General features: G+C 38.8%; 1 protein-coding gene across 1 annotated transcript in view; it reads right to left on the bottom strand.

Annotated features, from left to right (window-relative positions):
- sema3h (sema domain, immunoglobulin domain (Ig), short basic domain, secreted, (semaphorin) 3H) overlaps positions 1 to 21,543 on the bottom strand; it is an 82,596-nt gene extending 61,053 nt beyond the window's left edge. The window contains exon 1 of the mRNA XM_088331902.1: positions 21,021 to 21,543. Within this exon, the coding sequence (XP_088188028.1) occupies positions 21,021 to 21,120 (100 nt within the window). The 5' untranslated portion in view covers positions 21,121 to 21,543. The remainder of the gene's footprint in view (positions 1 to 21,020) is intronic.
- Positions 21,544 to 24,339: the final 2,796 nt, after the last annotated feature.

The raw sequence follows: 24,339 nt of genomic DNA, 5'->3' as shown, positions 1-24,339 counted from the left end.
GAGGTAGAGCGCTCGTCTTGGGATCAAGAGATCGCAGTTCGAATCCCGGCTCCTCCGTGTTACATGTCGAAGTGTCCTTGGGTAAGACACTGAACCCCTAATACCCCCAATAAGCAGGTTAGCGCCTTACATGGCTGCACGGCTGCTATTGGGAAATGTGAAGCACAATGTAAAGCGCTGTGGGAAATCTTGACTTGAAAAGCGCTATTTAAATGCAGATCATTTCATTTCATTCCATGTGGCTAAGATTCAATAATTAATCACCAAGCTGCTCAAGACGTTTGCCATTGGAATCAGCGTCTATTGTTTCAGTCTGTCTAACTAAGGAGAATGATGTAACCATAAAACCGAGTGGGTTTTTAATGTGCTCTGCATTTACACTGCAAACTACCGTCCATAACAAACAGATTTGACATTAACAATGGCCGCAAACGCTGTGTTTGCGGCCAAGGACCACAAACAAACTGCAACTGTTTTCTGTAACTACTGCTGTTCCAAAATGTTACCCCAATTTGCAGGTCAATGATTTTGACCATTTTCCCTGGAATAACCTCAAATTTTAACAGCTTGTGCAGACAAGTTTTTGTGTGTAATATATGGCATTTATATCTTTTCATTTGAAGAAATGCTTTTCACTTCATAAGAAAAGGCATTATGCGTGTTAAATTATGCTCAGGCTCAGTCACAAATTTTGCAACAAAAGCACCATCAGATATGTTTATCTTCAAATACTTCAAAACTGTTTGATCAACTCATACAAAATGAAAAAAGTTTCATTTTTTCAGCAGGATGGGCTCTCCTCACTGGAAGTTCACTGTACGAGCCTACCTCAACAAGGCTCTGCCATAAAGCTGGATCAGTCAGCTGTTACCCGACCTTTCTCTGTGTGATTTCTTTCCTTCTTGGGTTATGTGAAAGGACTAGTTTTACACCTTCTCTTCCAGCTAACATTGAATAACTGAAACAGAGAATTACAGCTGGAAGACATGCTACAGCGAATTCAGCACAACCTCGAATACTGACTTGACGTGTGCAAAAGTGAGTCACAGGTGGCGCTCATATTGAACATGGAAATCTGTCAGAGAACCAACAAATATGTATACCGTTTTCTGCAAATGTAACCAATAAAATGTATGACATTCAACATAAAGTGCATTTAGTTTTATTAACATCCGTCAAATAGTTTTTAAAATATCGGCATTAAGAATGGAGTCTACCGTTTTGGAACACCGTGTAGTTTGTCCAAATATCTGGAATCTGTTTATTTGGAATACAAATAATCACTAAATTGATCAAAGAGACTGTATGTTTCTCTGATACACATTTCCCAGTAGAAACTGCGTTTTCTAAGTCAATTGTGACAGTTTAATGGAGACAGCCATAGCCATTTCCAAAAGGCTGTCATGGCAACTGCTATGATGAGGTGGAAAAACGTGGCCAGGAATCTACGAAGCATTTGGCAAATGTCAACATTACTGTTTCCATGCTGGCATCTTTTCAATGCATGGGAGCCGATTTGATGGCGGGTCAAGAAGAAGTGAGACAATTTCTTATTTGCTCAGTCGACTAGTAGTGCTGTTGTTTGTTTTGATTTGTTATGGGGTTAAACGTTTAAAGGTAACTTTTCAAGTGAATCATCATCACAGAATTTAACTTAATTACAACCTACAGAATTTAGCTGACATACAGTTACAGTACTTTACAGATGTATTGATTTTACTGTACACAATATGCCTAAAAAGCTATTATGGAAATAATTCTGAGGTTGTCCACATGTGTATAATTATTTCCTAAATTGCTTTATTTTCTAACTCTGCATCAGGAATTTTTATATTCACAGACATGAATTCATGTGTTGATACTACTAAACCACCCATATTTGTCCTTTCCTGTTTCTTAGTGTAAACAAGAATGATGGCCAGGTGTTGACGGGCTTGGCGTTGACGGGCATTCTATTTACAGTAAGTGAGGTTGTTTGTGGAAAAAAGGCAAGGTAGCTACTAGGGTGTGCCAAAAAGCAGTATGATCGTATGCAGCTCCAAAGCCGCTTGTACACAAAAGCAGATATTTGTTGATTTTTTGGGGGTTTATTGGGGGTTCGTTGACACGAAACCTAGCTAAAGACACTCCCAAAGGCCTAAATTATTCATGGGTAAATTTTCACAAAAATTGGTTCTGCCGTTTCAGTGCCTATATGACACATACGAACACACATGCACACAAATCGGGATTTGAATAATAGTCTGGACCAATGTTCCCTCTAAGCTGCGCACGTGTGCAATTGCGCACTGCTCGCGCATTCTCGGCGCACAAGAAAATCTAGCCAGCGCACAAAAATGAGGGCTCAAAATTACTTATTAAAAGCAACTTAAGTCAAAGTTACAGTGCATGAAGGTAAAAATACACGGGTTCCCCTGACGTTGTGTCCTAAATGGGGTATTTTGAAGTCGAACGAAGTTGAGTAAAGTTACTAGAGTATGTCGAGAACCGGCTTCTTCGGCTCGGCTCACTAAAAAGGAACCGGCTCTTTCGGGTCTTAAACGGCTCTTCAGGTTGTTTTTGCTTCTTTAATCCCAACATGACCAAATATTAAGTAAAATTATGCACAAATTGACTTAAAGGAAGGGGGAATAGAACAAAAAAGAAAAAAATACCAAAATGAAAAAGTAGTGAAAAGCTGAGAAAAAAGAAGGAAAAATTTAGAAAAAGCCAGAAAAAAAGAAAAGAAAGAAATGTAGGAAAAAAGTAAATAGAGAACAAAAAGAAAAAAAGTAACAGCTCGGAAAAAATAAACACAATGAGATTTTTTTAAAGGAATTAAAAAAAAAAGTAGAAAAAAAACACCGAAAAAAGAATACAAAGTTTTGTGTTGCATTCAAATAATTTCCAATTACTGTATATCAAGTGAATTGACAACATTGTATTTCCACTAAAAAATGTGATTAAGTACAGTTCTGTATCTTACAACCGACTAAATAAGCCCCCAAAAATGTTAATATTATGCGACAAAATATATCAGGAAATAAAAAAAAATGGATATCTTGTGAAAGAATTGTAAGAACAAACGACGTTTGTAGGCCGTACAATCTCTGCAATAGTACATGAGTCAATTCATTCAAAAGGGAAAAATAATTTTGCATTGCCGGAAACTCCAAAATGTAACTTGATGTCAAGTTTTGGACATGTTTGATAATTAATATTCTTGCCACACTTGGGATTATGGTGGCTCACTGTTGTTTCAAGCGTTGCTCACCGACTTTGTGTGAACGCTCAGACCCGTGGGAAATTAGAGGGAACATTGGTCTGGACTAGATACACAGTAAGGACACACAAGGCTGTATCTATTTATATAAAAATCTTTACACACCAGAATATCAAAACACAATTTTTTGTCAACAAAAATGTTGCTTGCTTTACAAAGGAAAATCCAGTTCACAAGCAGTCCCAGATTCTACCACTAGAGACCGCTCACCGCTCGTGACCGAGCTCGGTTCAGTTTGCACTTGTGCCTTCCACCATCAGTCACATGATTCTGCGCCGATGGTTATACCAACTGTATTCTGCGGCAACTCCATTTTGATCGCATATATTTTATTGCATTTTATAGCCTCTCCTTTTTGGGACTTTTTGGAGCCTTAGCCAAAAGTTTAGGGAAGGGTACTGGTAAAGCATCTGAGAAAAAAGGAGAATGATGCCTATTAAAACAAGGCAAGAAATAATAGAAAAACACAAACGGGGTCTTTGTGTGAATGACCAAGTCAAAGAGTACAATCAGGAAGCAGCGAGTGCCAATCATGAAGCCGCAGAAGAATGAATTAAGCTCATATGTAGAGGTATCACTGTATTTGCTGTTGCACAATTAACACATCATATCCCTTTAAAAGGGAACTTTCACAAGCTTGGCGTTTGTCTCTCGCAATGCTCGTCAGAGGTCAAGGACTATAACCTAAGTAAGGGCCTGCTCTATGTTACCGTTCATCAAGTCATCCAAGGGATTCAAGGTCAATGCTGATGTCATGTTTATCCAGACTCTTCTCATCAGAGTGTGTCTCAAAATGTGTTTACTGATGTTCATGGGGTTGCACATCTGGGCAGTGGGCAGACCCGCCACTATTTCTTATCTGAAAAATTCAGTCACACTGTTTTGTTTGTGTGTGTATGTGTCTTCATCCGCCTGCTGCTCTATTTACCGGACCCAAGAGAACACCAGTGTCTGGTGCCGTATTCCCAGGCGGTGGAATTTGTTGGCTGGGCAAATGCTGGAGGGGTACTAGTAGCGGGGGTTAGGAAACCGGGACATGTTTCCTGTGGAAATGGGGTTATCACTTTGTCAATTACTAGCGCAATTACAACAGGAGCCTTGCAAAATAAGCCTGGGAACAAAATCTACAGACCTTTACCACTGTTTAATATAAACCATTATAACCTATGTGAAAAACCCTATTCAAGAAAGTTTTCATCAAATTTGGTCGTGAAGTAGAGGTGGTGGTACTTGTTTTATCTAAGTCAAGGTCAGCACAGTGTTTGAAACTCTCAATCAGTTATAGTTATTGCTGCCTTAAATAAGAATTAGATTAATCAAGGTGTGTTACAGAATTTCTCTCTTCAAACAATGCATCCAAAGTTTTTCTAATTGCACACATGATCAAGTTTGAAGTACAACCTCATCCTAAGTGTATGGTTTTTAACTTGGGTTCGATTGAACCCGAGGAGTACAGTAAATCGATCTTAGGGGTTCGGCGAAGCCTTCGCTTCTGAGGTCAAGACACACAGAGTCATCATGTCAATACGCAATGGCAATGGCCGCTACTAGCCATTACTGGCTGAAGATGGTCACGTGACATTGCTGGCCCGATTAGTGCTGCACAGAACTTAGCACACTCAGGGGTGATTCAATGTGTGAAGGTCATTGAAGTACGTTGTGTGATTACTTTCTTTCTATTTCATTACTTACCAACTATGTCAAGTTAAAAAAAAAGTGGTTGAAGTAATTTGTAGAATATAACTTCACAAACTTTCCCCTTTTTGCAAACTGTGTAGTGAGATTGAAGATGTGTATGGAATTGGTGACATTTCTGTACTCATGGAACTGAAAGATTTGCAACACACTTAGATAAGCTTGCAAAGTCTTTTGACGTATACATCCTTGTACAAGACTGATATACAGCATCCGTGCGACAGCCATTCACGTTTAATGTTGAGGCAGCAATGATGAATACCTTAACAAAAACCATTGAACTTCAGCAGGACCAGGTTCAACAGCAACTCTTCAGGAGAACAACGGTCCTAGTGTTTCAGTGTCAACAAATAAAAAATAATCCAGTTACTACCAAAAAAGCCCTAAGTTTCTTCATACCGTTTCTAACAACATATCAAGCAATCCTTTTCAAGGACGCTGGGCATAAAAAGAAAAAAAGAGAAAAGACTTATGCGTAAATGACATGAGAGTAGCAATTGCCAAGGTGAAGCTACCCATATCTGAACTGGTCTCTCAAAAGCAAAAGCTGAGGTCACACTGAATTGCAGTTCTGTAAGTTACTGGGAGTTTTCATGCACTGTGTTAGTTTTGATCAGCACGGTTCATTTTGTGCACCACTAGAAAATCTATATGACTTGAATTCTCAAAAAAAAATCATAATTTAAGTAGGGTTCAGTGAATGCACATATGAAACTGGTGGGGTTCGGTAGCACCAACAGGGTTACGAGGCACTGTTCTAAGTATGAAAAAAAAATATATTACATTACTAAGAAGCAAATGGAAGAACATTTAGCCATACGAAAATCACACGGTTATACTTAGACTTTAAATAAGATTAAGAAAGAAATATAGTACTTCTAGCTGGTACTGTAATTAAAGACTTGTTGCCTAATGTCCCACATGATCTCATAACATTCACACTGGAGCACACGCTAAAGTCAAGGGCCGACCAAACACACAGACCTCATGTCTGCACTCTGTCACCAACAGACCAGACGCCTGTACACAGCCTAAACATCGAACTGAGCTCCTATGATTAATCATCATCATCATCATAATAATTATAAAACTGCAGTCTGTCTCCAAGTGAAAGGCACAAACTTGATAAATTGAGGTCTACTTTACTGGTATATTTGGGGAACACTCATTAGTTCCCTTATGAATAAAAGCGGAAATGGTTGACGCCCAACTATTAAAGTCAAGGCTAATTGCTATTGACACAACAGAAAAAAACGTTTTGACAAATTATAATGTGAAATATTGTTTTTTTATAATAGTAAAACTTGAAGGTTAATGGTTGAATGTTAATGCATGCGTATAAAATATGTTTTAATGCTGTAAATGACTGAATATTTGACAAAGCGTATCTTTTTTGAAAATTGTAAAACTGTATCTTTGGATTATTAAAAAAAAAATATATATATATATATATATATATATATATATATATATATATATATATATATATATATATATATATATATATATATATATATATATATATATATATATATATATATATATATATATATATATATATATATATATATATATATATGTTAAAAGTGGTATTTATACCTTAATATTGCATGTGCTTAACAGCCTGCAGAAATTGAAGCTATTTCCGACATATTAAATTGTGTTTGAATGGAGATTTATAATGCACATGCAAGTATGTGCATTTCTTAGACACGCTTGGATAAACCCTTCTTTTTTCATCTATTTTTGGGGTTGGGTTGGCATTTGCACTGTACTTGAAACAGACCTTTTCTTTCACCATTTTCATGCTAACCGAAAAATAGAAATGAAAAAAAACCTGCTGCAATGAGCATGTCACTCTCCATCATTGCACCCAGCTCCCATTCCTCAAACCGAACCCCACCCAGCTCTGATAAAAGTAGGATAAAAGCAGATAGGCCATTCCTGGCCACTCCCTGGTGGCCCAATAGACCCCACCTTTAGAAATTAGAAAAATGTTTCATTTATTTTCTAACCAGATTTTTTTGCAGTGCAGGTCTTGATCTGGTGCATCCATTTTTCTCCTTTGTTTCAACATGACAGTGTTTCTAAGTTGTGTTCCATTATGTTTAGGTTTCTTCCATTTACAACAAGCTACTTTCTTTCATTTTGCTTGGAGTATGAAGTGCTTTGCCTTGAGTTGGGTACTGTATGACTTACAGGCTATTTAGAAAAAAAACAAGTAATCAGAGTAATAATGATCTACTTCTTGGCTCAGTTTTAAAGCACACTTAGGACACACAGTGCAAGACCAATGAAAAACTGTCCAATAAAGCTTCAGATCACCCGAAATTTTCATCATGAGTAGTTTTCAAGTTTATGATTAATTGTTGCTTACAAAGCTGGACCGAAAGATATTCAAAGAGAATCCATGTGTACAAAGACTTCCTGATAAGACAATCTTTTTAAACAGGAAAGGGAAGGCCTACTTCCAACCTTTTGTGTCACTTGGAAAATCTCCTCATCATTAAATATTCTTGTGGTCGCTTCATGTTTGAATAGCAATAGGAATGTCGGATTGACTTGATCCTAGGAAATGTTTGTGTTGGTCTACGGGAACAGAAATCAGATGCTATTTGGCTGGCAAAGAGTGCTATTCAACCTAGGAAGACTAAGGTGATTAGCATTTCTTCAGAAAAGGGGCGTCCCCTCGATTGAAATAAAGATTTGATCCTTGGCAGGACCAAATGATTATTTGTATTTGCATATTTTCATCTGCCTTGGTGTTGTATGTATTGTGTTGAAAGACAATGGACATATAGACACATTTTTGTTTTTCATACATACTGTTTACCCCGAATAGAATGAATGAGACAGGAATATGAAGTTGTTTTTTGTCACTCGTGATCCTTTTCAGTCTGTTACTTGCTCGAGATTAGTAAATTTGCAATGTGCATTTCATTCCATCGGACAGCTAAAGTGATAGGAACTTTTGATGGAGTGAATCTAAAAAATATATCATTCATTAATTGCTTAAGAGGCGCTAAAGATTGTGTCTATTCAAATGTAAACCTCAACAAAATAGGAAACTCTCTATTGTTTAAATTAGCGGGGGCCCGAGGGGCTACAAGTCAATTAGAAAGCAATGGTTTAACAGAGGAGACAGGAGATCCAACTCCAGATTAGAAATAGTAGAACAGTGGGAAATTGTACCAAATTGATAGTTAAGGGAATTGGAATCATTGCGAGGCTTATTTCTTTCTTAATTGTGTCCTTTAGGCTAAACTATAGATTAACTCCTGACACTGAAAGTCTCTCCAGTTCAAATCACTCTTGTTGTATGTGTTAAGGTTTGGTTATACCGATCATTTTCTGATGGAAATGAAAAAAAATCAACATGTTCTGTTCCTGAATACTTTTGTACAACTGACTATAACACCATAAGACAAATGGGGTACACCCAAAGCCCTAAATAGAGCCCTCCCAAGTCTCGAATGAAATCTTTAAGTTAAGTTTTCTTGTTCAGCTGAATAAGAATGGGACATCCCCCAAAAAAATGTGTTTGTATGTGTTAGACGATGTGTTTGACTTGAATGGACACTTGAACATTAGGAATCAAGCAACAGTTGTGTTGCAATTTTGGACTTTCAAATAAATAACGTAGAAAGAATGTATATCTAAGCCATGGGAATTTAAAGCACAGATGCTGCAAAGTATTGGCCAACATAGAAACACAACTTTATGAATAATTAAATTACTACAAATCCTAAAATCGTTATAGATGCATTTATACTATTATATTAACTGTATTGTGCAAAGTTTAGAAAATTATATCAGTCACCAATTCCTCATCTCATCTCATCTCATCAGCCGTACCGCTTATCCTCATCAGGGTCGCGGGGGGGCTGGAGCCCATCCCAGCCATCTCCGGGCAGTGGGCAGGGGACACCCTGAACTGGTTGCCAGCCAATCGCAGGGCACACAGGGACAGACAACTCATTCGCTCATTCACACCTAGGGACAATTTGGACCGGCCAATTCACCTGAAATGCATGTTTTTGGAACGTGGGAGGAAACCGGAGTGCCCGGAGGAAACCCACGCAAGCACGGGGAGAACATACAAACTCCGCACAGGAAGTCTGGAGCTGGATTTGAACCCACAACAGGTTCCCATGACATGAACTGTGCCGCACAAGCGCTAACCACTGCGCCGCCGTGCTGCCCAGTCACCAATATATGCCGAGTAAAATAAGAATATCATTATAATAGATTAATAAATAATTTTTGGTTTCCATGAGAAATACTTCACTTGTAATAACGATGACTAATATTCGTTAAAACAAATTAAAATTTGATGCGCTTGCTGACTTTAAGTCTGTCCGTTGAGGCCGATGTAAGTGCACAGACAACAGCTGGGTTGGATGTCTGTTAGCTTTTGTTTCAGGGATAAGGAAGCTTCTTGATGTCCTTCTACTTAATCCAAACAGCCAAATTTGCAAGGGTGTAAAGGATGCATGGAAACAGCTGTTTTGGTATTCTTTCATTGCAGGTTTTCCAAAGCAAGGAAACCTCTTCATTATGTCTACTTTGTATGTATAAAGTAAATTATATACATCTAATGATATATTGAATCACCGTTTTATTATTTTTTAATTCTTGAACACAAAGACCCCTCAAATATGAATGCAGGCAATAACTTTTAACAATTAAACTGGAATACTTGCATTTGTTCAGGGAAGGACATTGGGATTAGAATAAGCGGCATCTCAGAAGAATTCAGGTGAAACGTGAACTTCTTGCACTCGTTTCCCCAAAGGCAGAGATTAATTTGCAACTCCCTTGCAAAATGCATACAAATTAAGTAATCATGCTCATCTGCCTGCCTGAATTATCATAGGAGTGTTCACAGTGTCATCATATTTCGCTTGGAGTCTCCAATGAGAATGTTGTGTGGCTGTGCATTTAGAAGGCTTCTGGTTTTTGTGAAGAGGCATGGAAAACAAGCGTTGTTTGTGGCGCAATGTGTTTATGATGTGCGTATGAGGAGTATATAGCATTTTAAGTCTTGCTGTACCTTTGAGATTGATTGTCTTAAAATCTAAAATGACCTAAAATGACACTTTAAAACCTAATAAGATGCAATCTATAAGTGTGTAATTTAATGCTAATTGCAGTGCTTGCTTTGCTGTGATAGCTAATTTACATCTTGTGTTATAATAACAGCTTTGATGGAAGACGACAATTTTTTGTTAGTCTTTTCAAATGTATTCCCACCGCGGTTAAGTTCTAGTCTTGAGAAAGATGTATTTTTGGCAGACAATCTACACATTTGTAGAAGATATCCATGAAATTAACGTTCTGCCACAAAAACAATATGGCTAAAGACAAAATATAGCCTAAAACTGATGGGTTCTTAGTGCTAAAAATGTACATATTGATCTTTGCTTAAGATGGGCCTGACACCGCATTACTATACCAAAATATAAATAACAATTAAATACAAATGTTTGTTGCCGGTTTCCCTCAAGTTGCATCATCTTTTCGGCACCACAATGAAGCTACAGTTTCTAACAACTAAACTGAATTGCATCGTTCGTTCCATTTCTTAACAACATTCTTTCCATGAGTAACAAAAGACTACAAAAACAATGAAGAAGCAAATTAGATTAAATAAGTCTCCTTTCTAACTAGCATACTTGTGAGAACATGTGCACAGAAGTGAATAATCATTTGATTGTCTCTCCTCAATTGTGCGGAATTTTGCCGATGCAGCATTCATATTAACAAAGAGAGGTTAGGGCTGTAGTTCAGTCTCAGTAAGTTTGATGACTAAAGAGGGATGACACATTGCTATGATGTAACTAACTGGTCAGCCATGGCAGCAACAAAGTTACTATTTTGGGGAAAAATACATTTATGTCAGCAAAGGGCTACATAAATAAACACGACTTGACTTGACAAACAGGAAGCTCCATGATTAAAGGGGGCTCCATATATACAGGGTGTTCCAAAAGTCTCTGGTTCATTTTGACATTGACTATCTCAGAAACCATTACGGACCTAAGAACACATACGGTAAATTCATGAAGCTTGTCATTATTATTTTTTTTACATAGAATGTTCAAAGATGAGATTGTGATTACTCTACACAGACCATCCAATCTATCTGTCTGTCAGTGTTGTGTTCAGAAACACTGAAGCTACAATGTGATGGCATTCCGTCCTGTTGGAAAATGAAGTCACCAGACTTATTTTCACTCAATTTATCCATTAACCAGTTTTCCAGCATTGCAACGCACCATTAGCTGTTGCTCTTTCAAGGAAGAATGGTCTGTAAACACCTTCTTCGACATATCACAAAACACAGTCACCTTTGGGGAATCTTGCTGATGCTCAAGCCGTTTATGTGGATTTGCAGATTGTTATGCTTGTCAACTATGCCATTTAGAGTAGGTGGAAAGTCACCTCATCACTAAAAACAAGCCGGTCATCAAGATGGTAATGTTCCATCTTCTGTTACGTTGCAGCACAGAAGTCGGGACGAGCTGATTCATCAGTGTGCTAACTAGTTTGTAGGGCATCATGTACAGTCGTTTTCTTAAAACACTGCAAGCAGTATTTGTAGGACACCGACGTTCCCTATTGGCTCTTCTGGATGATTTTCAGGGACACCGCTGGAAGACAGTTCATTCTTGTTCAATGACATATTCTGAAGTTGTGGGGTGTCCCATTTTTTAGCTGGGCATAAGCCCCCACTTGTTATGAATTTACCATTCTATCTCACTATTGACTTCCTCTTTGGTGGCTCCTTTCCTAATTTACTGTAAATTGCACATTGAACAATAGTCAATGCTTCAAGCAAAGACAACACTTTTTCTGGTTGAGTGAACGCCATTATTGGGTCCGAAATGAAATGTTAAAGAGATCAATAGCCCTGCAAAAACTTTTATGTTTCTGCCTACATGTGGCAATAATGCATTATATAAGTACTTTGCTATTGCATAAAATATACTGTATCCAGAGATTGGTTGATGTGATTAATAATTGATTCGATTGATTTATTACTTTAACAAAAAATTGAAAGCCTAATTCAAATGTATATCGCAAATTACATAAAAGAAAAAAACCTATAACATAACAGGTTGTATTACAGAAAAAACACAATACCAGAAAATGTGTTCCATCTGTTAAATGAAAGTGGTGAAAAGGGAAATAACCACAGCATGGAACTCCCACAGAGAGACACAGCACACGTCCTCGCCCACGTCCACACAGACCACTGTGCCAAAGTAAATCACAATACAACATGGACTTTCTCTTTCTAATCTTGGCAAAAATAAACACATTATCATCCATAGATTAAAATACACTTCTCTCTCTCTCACACAAACACACACACACACACGTATGTGGAAACATTAAATCGAATCCATGCAAACTTATTCATAGAAAAGCAACTACCGGTAGGTGTTCTGGGACTCTGTACACATATCAACATCCTGAACCATTTTTAAAGCTTGATTTTGACCCCAAATTTCTCAATTGACTTCTTTTCATTTCATTTTCTTGCCGGTTTGAGAGTAACGTGTTACAAAAGGACACATTCCTGCAATACCATTACTTTTATCAGTAACGAGTACTTTAACACGTTCTAATACAATTTTGTAACTCAATTGTTATTACCACATGACCATAATTAAAAATGTTTATATATATATATATATATGTATATATATATTTGGGGGCAGCACGGCTGAGCAGTGGTTAGCGCCTGTGCGGCACAGTTCATGTCATGGGAACCTGTCGTGGGTTCAAATCCAGCTCCAGACTTCCTGTGCGGAGTTTGTATGTTCTCCCCGTGCTTGCGTGGGTTTCCTCCGGGCACTCCGGTTTCCTCCCACATTCCAAAAACAGGTGAATTGGCCGGTCCAAATTGTCCTTAGGTGTGAATGAGCGAATGAGTTGTCTGTCCCTGTGTGCCCTGCGATTGGCTGGCAACCAGTTCAGGGTGTCCCCTGCCCACTGCCCGGAGATGGCTGGGATGGGCTCCAGGCCCCGCGCGACCCTAATGAGGATAAGCGGTACGGCTAATGAGATGAGATGAGATATACAGTATATTAGGGTGGAGCTTATTTTCAAAGTTGCAAAAAATCACTGTCTTACCTCCTAATTGTGTTCCATTACACAAAAGAACAATCGCCGTGCAGTTTGGTCTAAATAAAATACATTTTAGAGGTAGCTCAATTGCTGAGAAGTTTGCTGTTTTCTATCAGTTTTCCTAATTGGGAGTTCTAGAGAGGCTGGGATAAGCCACATTAGTGTAAGTTTATATCTCAAGCAATTATTAACCACAAGTCATTGCTCAGCAAGATCACTCTAATTCAGCTAGCATAATTTCCGTTGACCTACTTTTGAAGACAAGGAAGGCAGGCAGACCTTCTTTGTCCTCCAAGAAGCGATTGACATTCAAAGATCAGCATCAGGTAAATATTCAGTATATTCAAACAATTCCAATTTGAGATCCACAAAATTATCAAACTAAACTTTAAAAACATTTTCAAGCATGGTGTTTGCTAAAAAAGAACAAAGGACAACAAACAGCAACACAAAAAGCCAAGTAAAGTGAGTTCGAAGAAGAACTTGATGACCTATTTGACATTGCTCGTGCTAATGCTCTCAACATTATGACAATTCCAGAAGACAAAGAGTTTTTGTTGGCTCAAATAGCAAAGAGAAGAAAGGGGTCAATGACAAGTGTTGACAAAAAATTAGCAGAGAAAGAAAAAGACTTAAACAACGCCTAGAACCTCAAGCTGAGCAAAGAATTGCGACTGAGTCAGTTCACTAATCATGAAGCAGTAGTAGTTCGGAAGATGATAAACCAGGAACAAGTCATGACATATCAGATTTATTCTTTAGAAATATGGATGTTTCCATCCCAGTTCCGTTTGACTAGAAGGGAAAAACTAGCACTCCTAGGCGTGTGTGTCACAGTAATGATCTACGTGAAGGCCTGGATCATGGCACCTCTTGCTGCAAGTACCCCTCGCACTGATCTGCAGCTTTTAAAGTCTTAGGTGGAATCTCATCTCATCTCATCTCATCTCATCTCATCTCATCTCATCATCCGTACCGCTTATCCTCATTAGGGTCGCGGGGCTTAGGTGGAATATTTAAACATAAATGCTGCTATATCTAAGGCTGCTCTTCAGAAATTTTCCAATTCCAACACCAGAAATGGTTACACTCGCTTTGTTTGACAATCAAGTCAGTACATCAACGAAACAACTCATGGTGGCTGCAATGAAAAATAAGGACAACATAGATGAAACCGCTGAACAGGATTTTCAAAAGAGGATATTTGTAGATTTAGACAGTTACTAGCGAATGTCTAGAAAACTTTGTGTCCTCTAGATCTAGCACTTTCTTCAAAATCATAGACCTTTCTGTTGGCTATCTTGATGTTGAACCACAGGAATGGGAATCACGGGATGACTTCAAACAAGCTTTCAGTGTGGTTAATAATCTTGCAGAACGAGGTGTGGCGCTGATTCAGGAATATTGTGGTCATATCACAAAAGATGAAACTGATCTGCAGCATCTGCTGCAAATTGCTGAAAAACACTGAAAAACTATTCCTGACAGCCATAAAGAGACTCTTATAAAGGACTGAGTTTTTCTTCTTGTTTGTATTCTCTACCTAAGTCTTCATTATTTTGTGTGTGTAACCGGCTTGAATGGGCGCTAATTCAAATGTATACAGTGATTGAGCTACCTGTTAATTAGCAACTTACATTAATGAAACTTCTGCTGAGTAGTTTTTGGGGGAGGTGGAACATTTTCGCGGGGTAAGATAAAAGAATGCATGAAAAAAAAAATTGCTCACATAAGCTCCACCCTAATATATATATATATATATATATATATATATATATATATATATATATATATATATATATATATATATATATATATATATATATATATATATATATATTATGATGATGAGATGAGATGATAATTTGTAACTAGACAGTTACTTTTAGAGTCACATGTGTCAGAACCCGGACACACGGTGGACCCAGACGCGTAATGTTTTCACACAATCTTATTTTACGGGAAAGGGGCAGTCATGCGCGGGAACACAAACGCCAGCGATTCGGCGATCGCTGTGCAGAAGAGATCGAAACCGGACCGGACAGACGGGATCGATACCAGATACAGGATACACGAGCAGATACCGGACAGGGCGGGACAGACGGGATCGATACCAGGTACACAGGCAGAATACCAGACAGGACGGGATGGACGGGATCGATACCGGATACTGGTTACACGAGCAGGAAAACGGACAGGACAAGACAGACGGGATTGATACCGGATACTAGAGCAAGATACCGGACAGGACTGGACAGACGAGATCGATACCGGAGCAAGATACCAGACAGGACGGGACAAACGGGATCGATACCGGATACTGGAGCAAGATACCAGACAGGACGGGAAAGACAGGATCGATACAGGATACTGGATACACGAGCAATATACCCTACAGAGCAGGAGAGACAGAGTCAATACCAGGTACTGGAGCAAGATACCGGACAGGACGAGACAAACTGGATTGATACCTGCTCAGAGGCATCAAATATTGTTGTGAATAGAATAGAATAATCTGTACAGAAGCCCCCTCCTCTCCGTCTTCAAAAAAAAACCATGCATCCCCCTGTTTTAAAGCTGTCACTGATAAGTAACTGTGCAGTGTCAAAAATGTATGGGTGCAGTGGGATGCAACAAGTTAGGAGTATGTTTGCAGAGGACGGACGGCGGTGGACCTTGGGCGTGTTAAAATAAAACTTCAGATTGTCAAAGGATTGTAACTTGGGTTATGAGTTCCCTCTTTTTTATAAGTACACCGAATGCCTCATTTTACGGAGTAAATGAAAGCCATTCTGCCATCCCTATGTGTCCTTAAAGCTTTTAGATGATCGCTTAGTTGGAACGAGGAGTGGAACTTAAACGGCCAACTAATATAAAACTTGCTGTAGAATGAGACTAATAAGATAACACTACTTAAATAAACTGTTTTTTTTCCCAAAACATGGAAAAAAAACGTTATCATATTTAAATGACAACATTTTTCTGTTCCTACTGTTTAGAAAATGAATGCATAGCCCCTTGCAGATCAAAAAATTTGCTCTTAGTGAACGGTTTTCTTGTGTTTTTTAAACTAATTTCATTTCTAACATTAGGACATTTTAGGTCATAATTAAAGCTGAGTCACAGAGTTTGCCTAGTGCAAAAAAAGAGCAGAACCTCGCAACTGGGAAAAATTGGTTTTTACATATCCAAAAACATCGTTGTAAAACCATTGAAATTTGAATTTTTCCTGACTTACACGAAGCATTTGTGATCTTTGTGATAGTGTAAGGACCTGAAAGGGCTTATCAATATTGAAAATTCTACCACAAACCCCAAAAAAACAAAAATGTATGCAAACGATGCCAAATCTTTCATGTGGAGGATTCAAAAATGTTAAAAGTGCTGCACAGAACTTTTCAAATCGCTAACGCCATCTTCTGGCTTGTGTCATCATTGAAGCATCTTAAGGTTCTTGCGTGGCACGTGCTAGTATGGCACTTTTTTAGACGTGCACGAATAAACTCTTCTTTTTTTCTTTTTTTATTAGTTTTAGGTGGGTGTTTGGACTGTATTTGTAACAGCCCTTTTGTTTTTTTACCATTTTCAAGTTAGACTAACAAAAAACTGATGATGGGCATAAAATCACTCTCCAACTTCTCCCCCTCCCTTATGCCCCTCTACCTTCAACCAAATGTGCGTGTCCCGAACAGCTTTGTTAAAAGTAAGATGAAATCAGGCACGGTGTCAAGAACCAGAACAGGAGAAGAACCCAATTGCGTGACGTTTCTCACACAAGCTTTTATTTTACGGGAAATGGGGCAGTTATGCACGTAAACACAAAACGCCAGTGATTCGGCGATCGCTGGGTGAAAGAAGAAAGACAGAAGTCTGTCGTGGAAAACCAGAAAGCAAGAGACCAACGAGATCGATACAAGTTACATGAGCCGATACCGGACAGAACAGGATTGAAAGGATTGCTAACAGATATAGGAGACTGGTGACAGATATCAGCCAGGACGAGAATGACGGGCACGATACCAGTTGGAGACTGGAGACTGAAATCAAAACAGGACTAAACAGACGGGATTAAAACCGGACAGGATACACAAACGGGAAACCGGACAGAGTCAGAACCCACGTCTAGCGGGTGCAGAAGTTCGTTGACGGGCTGACAAAGGGTGAGTGAGAGCACTGAGCTTAAATAGAAGGGAAGCCAATCTGTCAACAAGCTGCAGCTGGCGCCAATTGGGCGCCATGGAAACCGTGACACACGGTGGGAAAAATATAAAGGCTCTTTGAACTCAGTTGGGCGCTGTTAACACACATTTAATAGAACAATATATTCTACTTTTAATTATCTAAAGACACCTGAAACAATACAACCCACCTTTAAAGCATTTGGGGGGGTAAAGCCTCCCCGTGAAGATTGATTCACTGCAGTGTCATAAATGTCATCCTCGGATCTTATCTTCAGCGAGGCCCAACCCAAAAATTCTCTGATCCCTCGAGTTCAGAGGACTGTGGGCAGGGGCTGCGCACATATTCCAGTGAAGACTCCATGACAATTGAGCTATTCATTCCACTCGTGCAGACCTTGCTCATGTGGAACACCCGCATGATGATTCAAAGTGGTTGTGCATTGTGACACATGCTGGCACATGGGGATGATACAAACTGTGGCAAAAAACTGGGAAATCTAAACTCTTCCTATAAAGAATAGGCACAGGACAAAGAAGTCCCGTATTCTCTGCACAAATAAGAATACTGGATTATAGGGCGCACCCCCCAAAAAAGTCTTTTATCATATATTTCTGATACATAATGTGCACCGTACTATTAGGTGCATGAAGCCGAGACTACAGTAAGAGCTTCCATGTGTATGGGTACATATTATTGCAATACTTAAATGTGTGCCGCTGACCAAACTTGCAAAACATTGTATGCAATGGGACTCAAACCTGAATAGTGGCGGTGAGAGGGCTAATACATAACTACTAGGGGTACAGATGACATACAAAATTGCATTAGAGTTTATCCCATTATCATACTATTACTTACCGTGCCCCAACACTGATTTGCATAGTCCATTCTGATGTTTACCAGCCTCTCCACTTTTTTTCCTGTGCGTCAACAAATTCTCGGTTTAATATGTGTTCATAAGTAAAAGAGCTTGTGGAGTATTTTGTTATAAATAATTTCCAGATACGAAATGACTCGAAACCAAATAATTTATTCCCAGCCTCCCAAAAGTTAACCCTGAATAAGTATAAAACACATCTTCCTGATCATTATAAAAACATTCAAATCATAATTGAAAATAAAATTTCTGGAATATGATGATTATAAAATTACTTAAAGCCCGGTCTCTAGTGTTGACGTCTGGAGATTCTCAGGCCTTGGAATTTCTCTTGTGTAGCGGGCAAAAATGGTTTTGAATTTATCGTAGCTCAAGCAGGTCGAATGTAGAGTTATTGCTGTATCTAATTCATAAGATTATATGTTTGTAGTGACATTTTTTTCAATACAACTGAAAGGTTTGTGACTTGAATCACTAAATAGGTTATTTTACATGAAGTAGTTACAATTATTTTACATACCAATTATGTTTAGCGACATTTATAGTTACATCAGACCCTTTGAGGAAAGCCATTACGCTGATGTGGCCCTCGGTGAAAAAAATTTGACTTGCTGAACTACTACGTCAATCACACCACATATTGTCGGATTTTGTGGGTGTCGAGTGATGGACTGATTAACAGGTGAAACCGGAACAGATCAAAAAGTGTTTCTTGTCACCAAAGCCACCACTTCCTGTTTCCCTCTTGCAGGCGAAACAAGGATTAACTGGCTCAGAGACAGTCCTTTCCCCAGGGACATCACCACCCTAAACAAGTGCGCAAAACTGTGAGAATATTTATTTGGGACTCATTTGGAAATTATTTTGGTTGGTGCTAAATTGTTTTTGTCGCTGATAAATGTTATTGCACTACTTTTATTGCGCTACTGTTACAATGCACCCTTCTTTCATTGCACTATCATCATTGTTGGGAATAATGCCAGTATGTAATGGCAATATTTTTCTCAGTAACTGTGTGATCAAATTATTTTTTCCTGCCGTTAGGTAACACAGGCACTCAATCTTTTACCTTTAACGCCGTTTCCATTACTGACAGTCTTAAGCAGTGAGTTACTTGGGTTGCAGAACACCCGCACACCTGACGCTCAGCGGCGCTTTGTTGACTTTTCGGATCATGTCACCATTCAAAATAGCGACTACCATATTGACCCTTTGCACACACGTGATCCAACCACGTGACGACACCATAACGGACGGCAGTTGCCTGTTGTAAACAGTGGACAAAGGCAGTAAACAGTCGATGACAACAACTAAAAAAGCTATACTATGGCTATGACTGGTCAAACGAATATTGCGCAGCTGACAGATGAAGTGGCTCAACTTGAAAAAAAAGCACAATGGCCGCAATTTAGACAAACGGAGGATAGCATTAACAAAGATAGCTAGCGATCTATACAGTCTTTCTCCTGACATATTCACAAATGGAAACTGTAAGACACTAAACTTGCTAGTTAGCACTAGCTAATTTTGAGTATCTTTGACGTGACTTGTACCTACTCAACATAAAATTGCTTGCAAAAAAAAAATGTTTGCTGCAAACCCTGGAAAACTTCAGGGCTGCCAGGGTCGCACCTCTGCACCACACAAGTCCCTCTCCTCTATTTGCACATAAACATCGCCTTTTTCTGTCTTCATCAACAGAGAAACAATTCCAAATCAGGCTTACAACCTTGCCCACTGCACAGCAGTAAATCACCATCGCAAAGAGTGATGGTTCTATTTTTCTGCCTTTGTTATTGTTATTTGTTACAATTCAAATCCTAGTTCAAGTGCTGGCCGCTAGGGTGTTTCTGCCATCCAGCATAGATTTAATTCAAGTCAAGTCAAGTCATTTTTATTTGTATAGCCCTTAACCACAAAGAGTTTCAATTCTGCTGGGGACGGCCACGTGGCATCACGTGCAAAGGGTCAATATAGTTAGATGGTGCTTAGGGATATAGTATTTACTACCGTTCCGAAAGAAATAGCGAATGAGGACGGATTTGCAAAAAATTAGAGCACCCTGACTCGTGTTGTTATAAAAAAAAACTCTTGATGAGCTGCCTCTTGGATGTGAACGAAAGGAGCCGGTTCCCCACTAATCATCAGCTGGTTCCCTCAGAGAAACCTTTTTTTCTTATGATTGGTCAATATGCACTTTATGGAGATTCTGTGTCATTGAATATACTGTATATTCGTTCGGCATTGAAAAGGTTACAATTATTTGTATTTTATCTTTCTTTGTAGATTTATAAATATTTTAGTTATATTTCCTGTGTTTTTCAGTGTCAACGTGTTTATATAAAAATGTAAAGTTCATTCTTTTTTCTTCTTTTATCTCCTATTTTCCTTTAGTTATTGTAATTTTTCTTTTGTTTCTTTTTCCCATTTTTGTCTTTTTTGTTTATTTTCCCCCTGGTCGTAGATGTAACCGCGGTCTTTTATTTGTGCTCAGAAAATGTCAAATTCTTTGACATACAACTTCTTTTTGAAGGAACGGAAAAAGTTACTTTACCTTGTAACTATTTACTTTTACTATACAGTAATTCAGTCACTGACTCGGCTATTTTTGGTAGAAGTAGTGAGTAGCTATTACTAATTATTTTTTTAAAGTTACGTGCCCAACACTGACTTTAAAACTTAGACCAGTCACTAAGCACAACATTGTTTGCTTATTTATGCTGGCAATCTTTTATCTTATATTTCTCTTGTAACTATTTCATACATGTTCACCCAGGAGGGCCATGTCTAATCTCATTGCATACAATGTTTCACAACGATAATGTCAATGACAATAAGGATAATTCAATTACATTTGTTTTTTCTTACCGGAGTGCGTGAACTGCAGTCGAGGCTGAGATGCTTTCCATGCCCCACAGAAAGTGGCTCCAAAGTGGAGTACAAAAACCACTGTTGCTAGTCCACGCATCTTCCGGCACCTCGGTCTTGGTACCAGCCAGGTCACAAATGTCCAAACTCTCCTGGTGTAAGTTGCGGTGTGTTCAGGTGCATACACCGCAGCAAAAGTGGTGCACTGTTAAAATCAATACATGTATGATTCATAAAGACCTCTTACAAATACAATACAGTATTTATCCAACTGCTATGTTCGTCCAAATTTCAAAGGTAGGGCTTTAAAATAATCCCAGTATGCTAGGCATGAGTCCAAATTGTGAAACTTATTCAAGGGTTTGTAAGCATGTAGAAACACCATCTGTGGTCCTTTGTCTTTGAGTTTTCCATGTGCATCAAAGATGTGGTGAGAACGTATTCCGGGGAAGAAGAGGTAAAAAATACCAGTGGTTTCAATACTGCCTCCAAGCAGCTTGACAGCTCTTTTTAGCTCCGTCTCTCATCCTTGCTCCTCTCTGATTCTGAATGCGCTCTATCTCACTTGCTGCTCTCTCTCTCTCTCTCTCTCTCTCTCTCTCTCTCTCTCTCTCTCTCTCTCTCTCTCCCCCCTCTCTCTCTCACTCTCTTGCTGCGCTCTCTCTTTCTCTCTTAAAAAAACACTCATTTACACTCACCGCACCCACCTCTCCAGACATAACACACAGTTACTGCACTAAGGAAAAATATTCAAAATGATTCTCTATATCGATTTTGTTCTTTATTTTCTCTGTTATTCTCAAACTTTAAATTAAATAAAGACAAAACCCCTGAAAGAAGATATATCCCCCCTAAAATATCCAATATTCTCCAGATGGTAGGGCACACCCAAAAACCCCAAATTGGCGAGAAATTTGAATGTGCGCCTTATAAACCGGTGTGCGGACAAAATTGGACACATATTAGTGCAATTATTGAACAGTTGTGGGGATCGAAACGGGAGCAATGGTTAGAGCACTGAATCATTACCACAAGGCCACTAGGGACATGGATAGTTGTTCAAAATTGCAAAACAGAGAATACAACGGGAATCAAACCCGGATGGCAGCGGGATGGAAAACTGCATTTTAGATAAGGGCTAAGGAAACGTTTTTTACCCAAACAGCCATATAGAAAAATATATTTATTTTATTTTTTGAGCCAGCCATTTCATGTCTTTTAAAATATTTTTCAGCACAACGGCCAATCCCACTCTCCAGACAAAATCCAAATTTTCACAGCATTTTGTTTCACTGTGTGGGGTTGGATGATTTAAAAAAATTTTATGTAAGAAGAATAATGAGATAGCCTGTGTCCCATATCAACAAATAAACCACTTTAAACCCTTTTTCCTCCTGCAATTTCTTTTCAAATAATGGTTTCAAAACCAGGTGCAAGCAAGAGTTATTTTGTACAAATGTCACAAATGCTGCAAACGGGAATACTGACATATTTACCTTTGGTGCCGACGGTGCTGGGCAGGGAGAAGTGCATACCTGTCAACCTGTACAGTTTTTCGAGTACGACGTACAAGGAAATCTGTATGGGAAAACGCAAATTTGTCAATGATGGGTACCATCCGGTATACACCAACTATCACGAAACGGCAAATCAATCAAGTCAAAGGAGTTTGCCGCAGAAGCCTATATCTCGGTATTGTTTTTTTCGTTGCAAACGAAGCGAACGGTTTGATGCTAATGTGCGCATGCGTTTGCCGCCTGGGGATGTCCCACAATGCATCATTCCTAAAAAATATGGTGTACGATTATTTTGTATTTTGTACGGGAAAATACGACAGTTTCTACGGGCATGGAGCCGTGGAGGTTGACAGGTATGGAAGTGTGCTCTGCTCATAGCTCCGCCCACCCCTAGAGCTCACCCAATCAAATTGCTCTGCGTGCTTGGCTGGTGTTTCTGGGAGTTTACTTTTTCTTCTGTGGGTTTTCATTAGTGCTGCACGATTAAGCAAAATCGAATCAATATAGTGATGTAATGAAGTGCAATAGTGTAACCGCAAATCACTGCGTTTTTTTTTTCAAGAATTCGTAGTTCCAGTTTGTTATTTGAGTGATGAAGTGTTTAGCCAACAAGAATTGTCACGTTTCGTGGTTTTACAGCGCGGACCAATCAGAAGCAGGTTTTAAAGACACCAGTTAATAAAGGCGGGGCAAAGTTTGCAAGACGTGTGTGCTCAACTTTGATAGGCTTGTGTAAGCGCTCAGTCAAACAGCCGGGCGCACAACTGGCCACAAAAACGAACGCGACATCCTGTAGCTTTTCTAGCTCTTTACATTAAAAATGATTTCATCACTTAAATTGGACTCGGAACTACTACTCGTGGAAAACTGCTACATTTTTTACTTTAGTATTTTAATCATCACAAAGACTTTTGCCCAGCCTATTGATCGTTTTCTTGCACTGAAAGGAATAGCCCTCCAATTTCGTTGACCTTTTGTATACAACAACAATAAACAACAATAAAGAACATTCATTCAACTGCAATCCTGTTTTTATTTGTACATCTATAGTTGATATTTTCTTACAGTTGTATACTCTCAATCTCTTAGTACATCATATCAAATTATGTTTGCATGTCACTATGTTTATGTTCTCCCGGGAAAAAAACTAGCACAGAAAATTCACTTTTCTTTTAAAATCGAGATTGTAATTTAGGTCTGAAAAATCGCAATTAGGGTTTTTTTTTTCTTAAACGTGCAGCCCTAGTTTTCATCATAAAGTGAACAGGAACATAGATTTTTTTAGATTAGAATTTTAACCCTCTAAACAAAATTGGGGGTGAGGATGATTTTATCTGCGAGCCATATCTACTCATAAAATGAGCCATGTCTGGCTCGCAAACCATAGATTCCTGACCCCTAAAATAGACCATTAGGGATACAGACTAGAGGTGAATAGATTGATTCAGATATCAATACTATCGATACTAAGTACTTGATCGTATCGATATATTTATCCTGGGATCGATACTTCTTAATTTTCTTAGACCATCCTATGTAGATAGTGCAGCACTTTTCTCTCTAACTCAGCATCAATCAGCGTCTTTGGCTACTCTAAGTTCAAGCCTGAGTGTGTGTTTGAAAGGCACACGTTTAGCACCTTTCCCAACCTGGCCTATTGCTGGATCCTGCCTGCAAGGCAGAAGACAGAAAAATCTATGCAACCACCTCTACCAGGGGCTAAAAATGACAGAGACATATAGGAAGCGCAGCACAGTGTGTTTTTTCTTTTCCCAACTACAGAAAAAGAGAATTCCATGTTT

The sequence above is a fragment of the Urocampus carinirostris genome, chromosome 3, assembly GCF_059441175.1.
Source record: "Urocampus carinirostris isolate Australia breed hairy pipefish chromosome 3, RoL_Ucar_1.0, whole genome shotgun sequence".
NCBI lineage: Eukaryota > Metazoa > Chordata > Actinopteri > Syngnathiformes > Syngnathidae > Urocampus > Urocampus carinirostris.
This window is presented reverse-complemented; position numbering and strand designations above follow the sequence as displayed.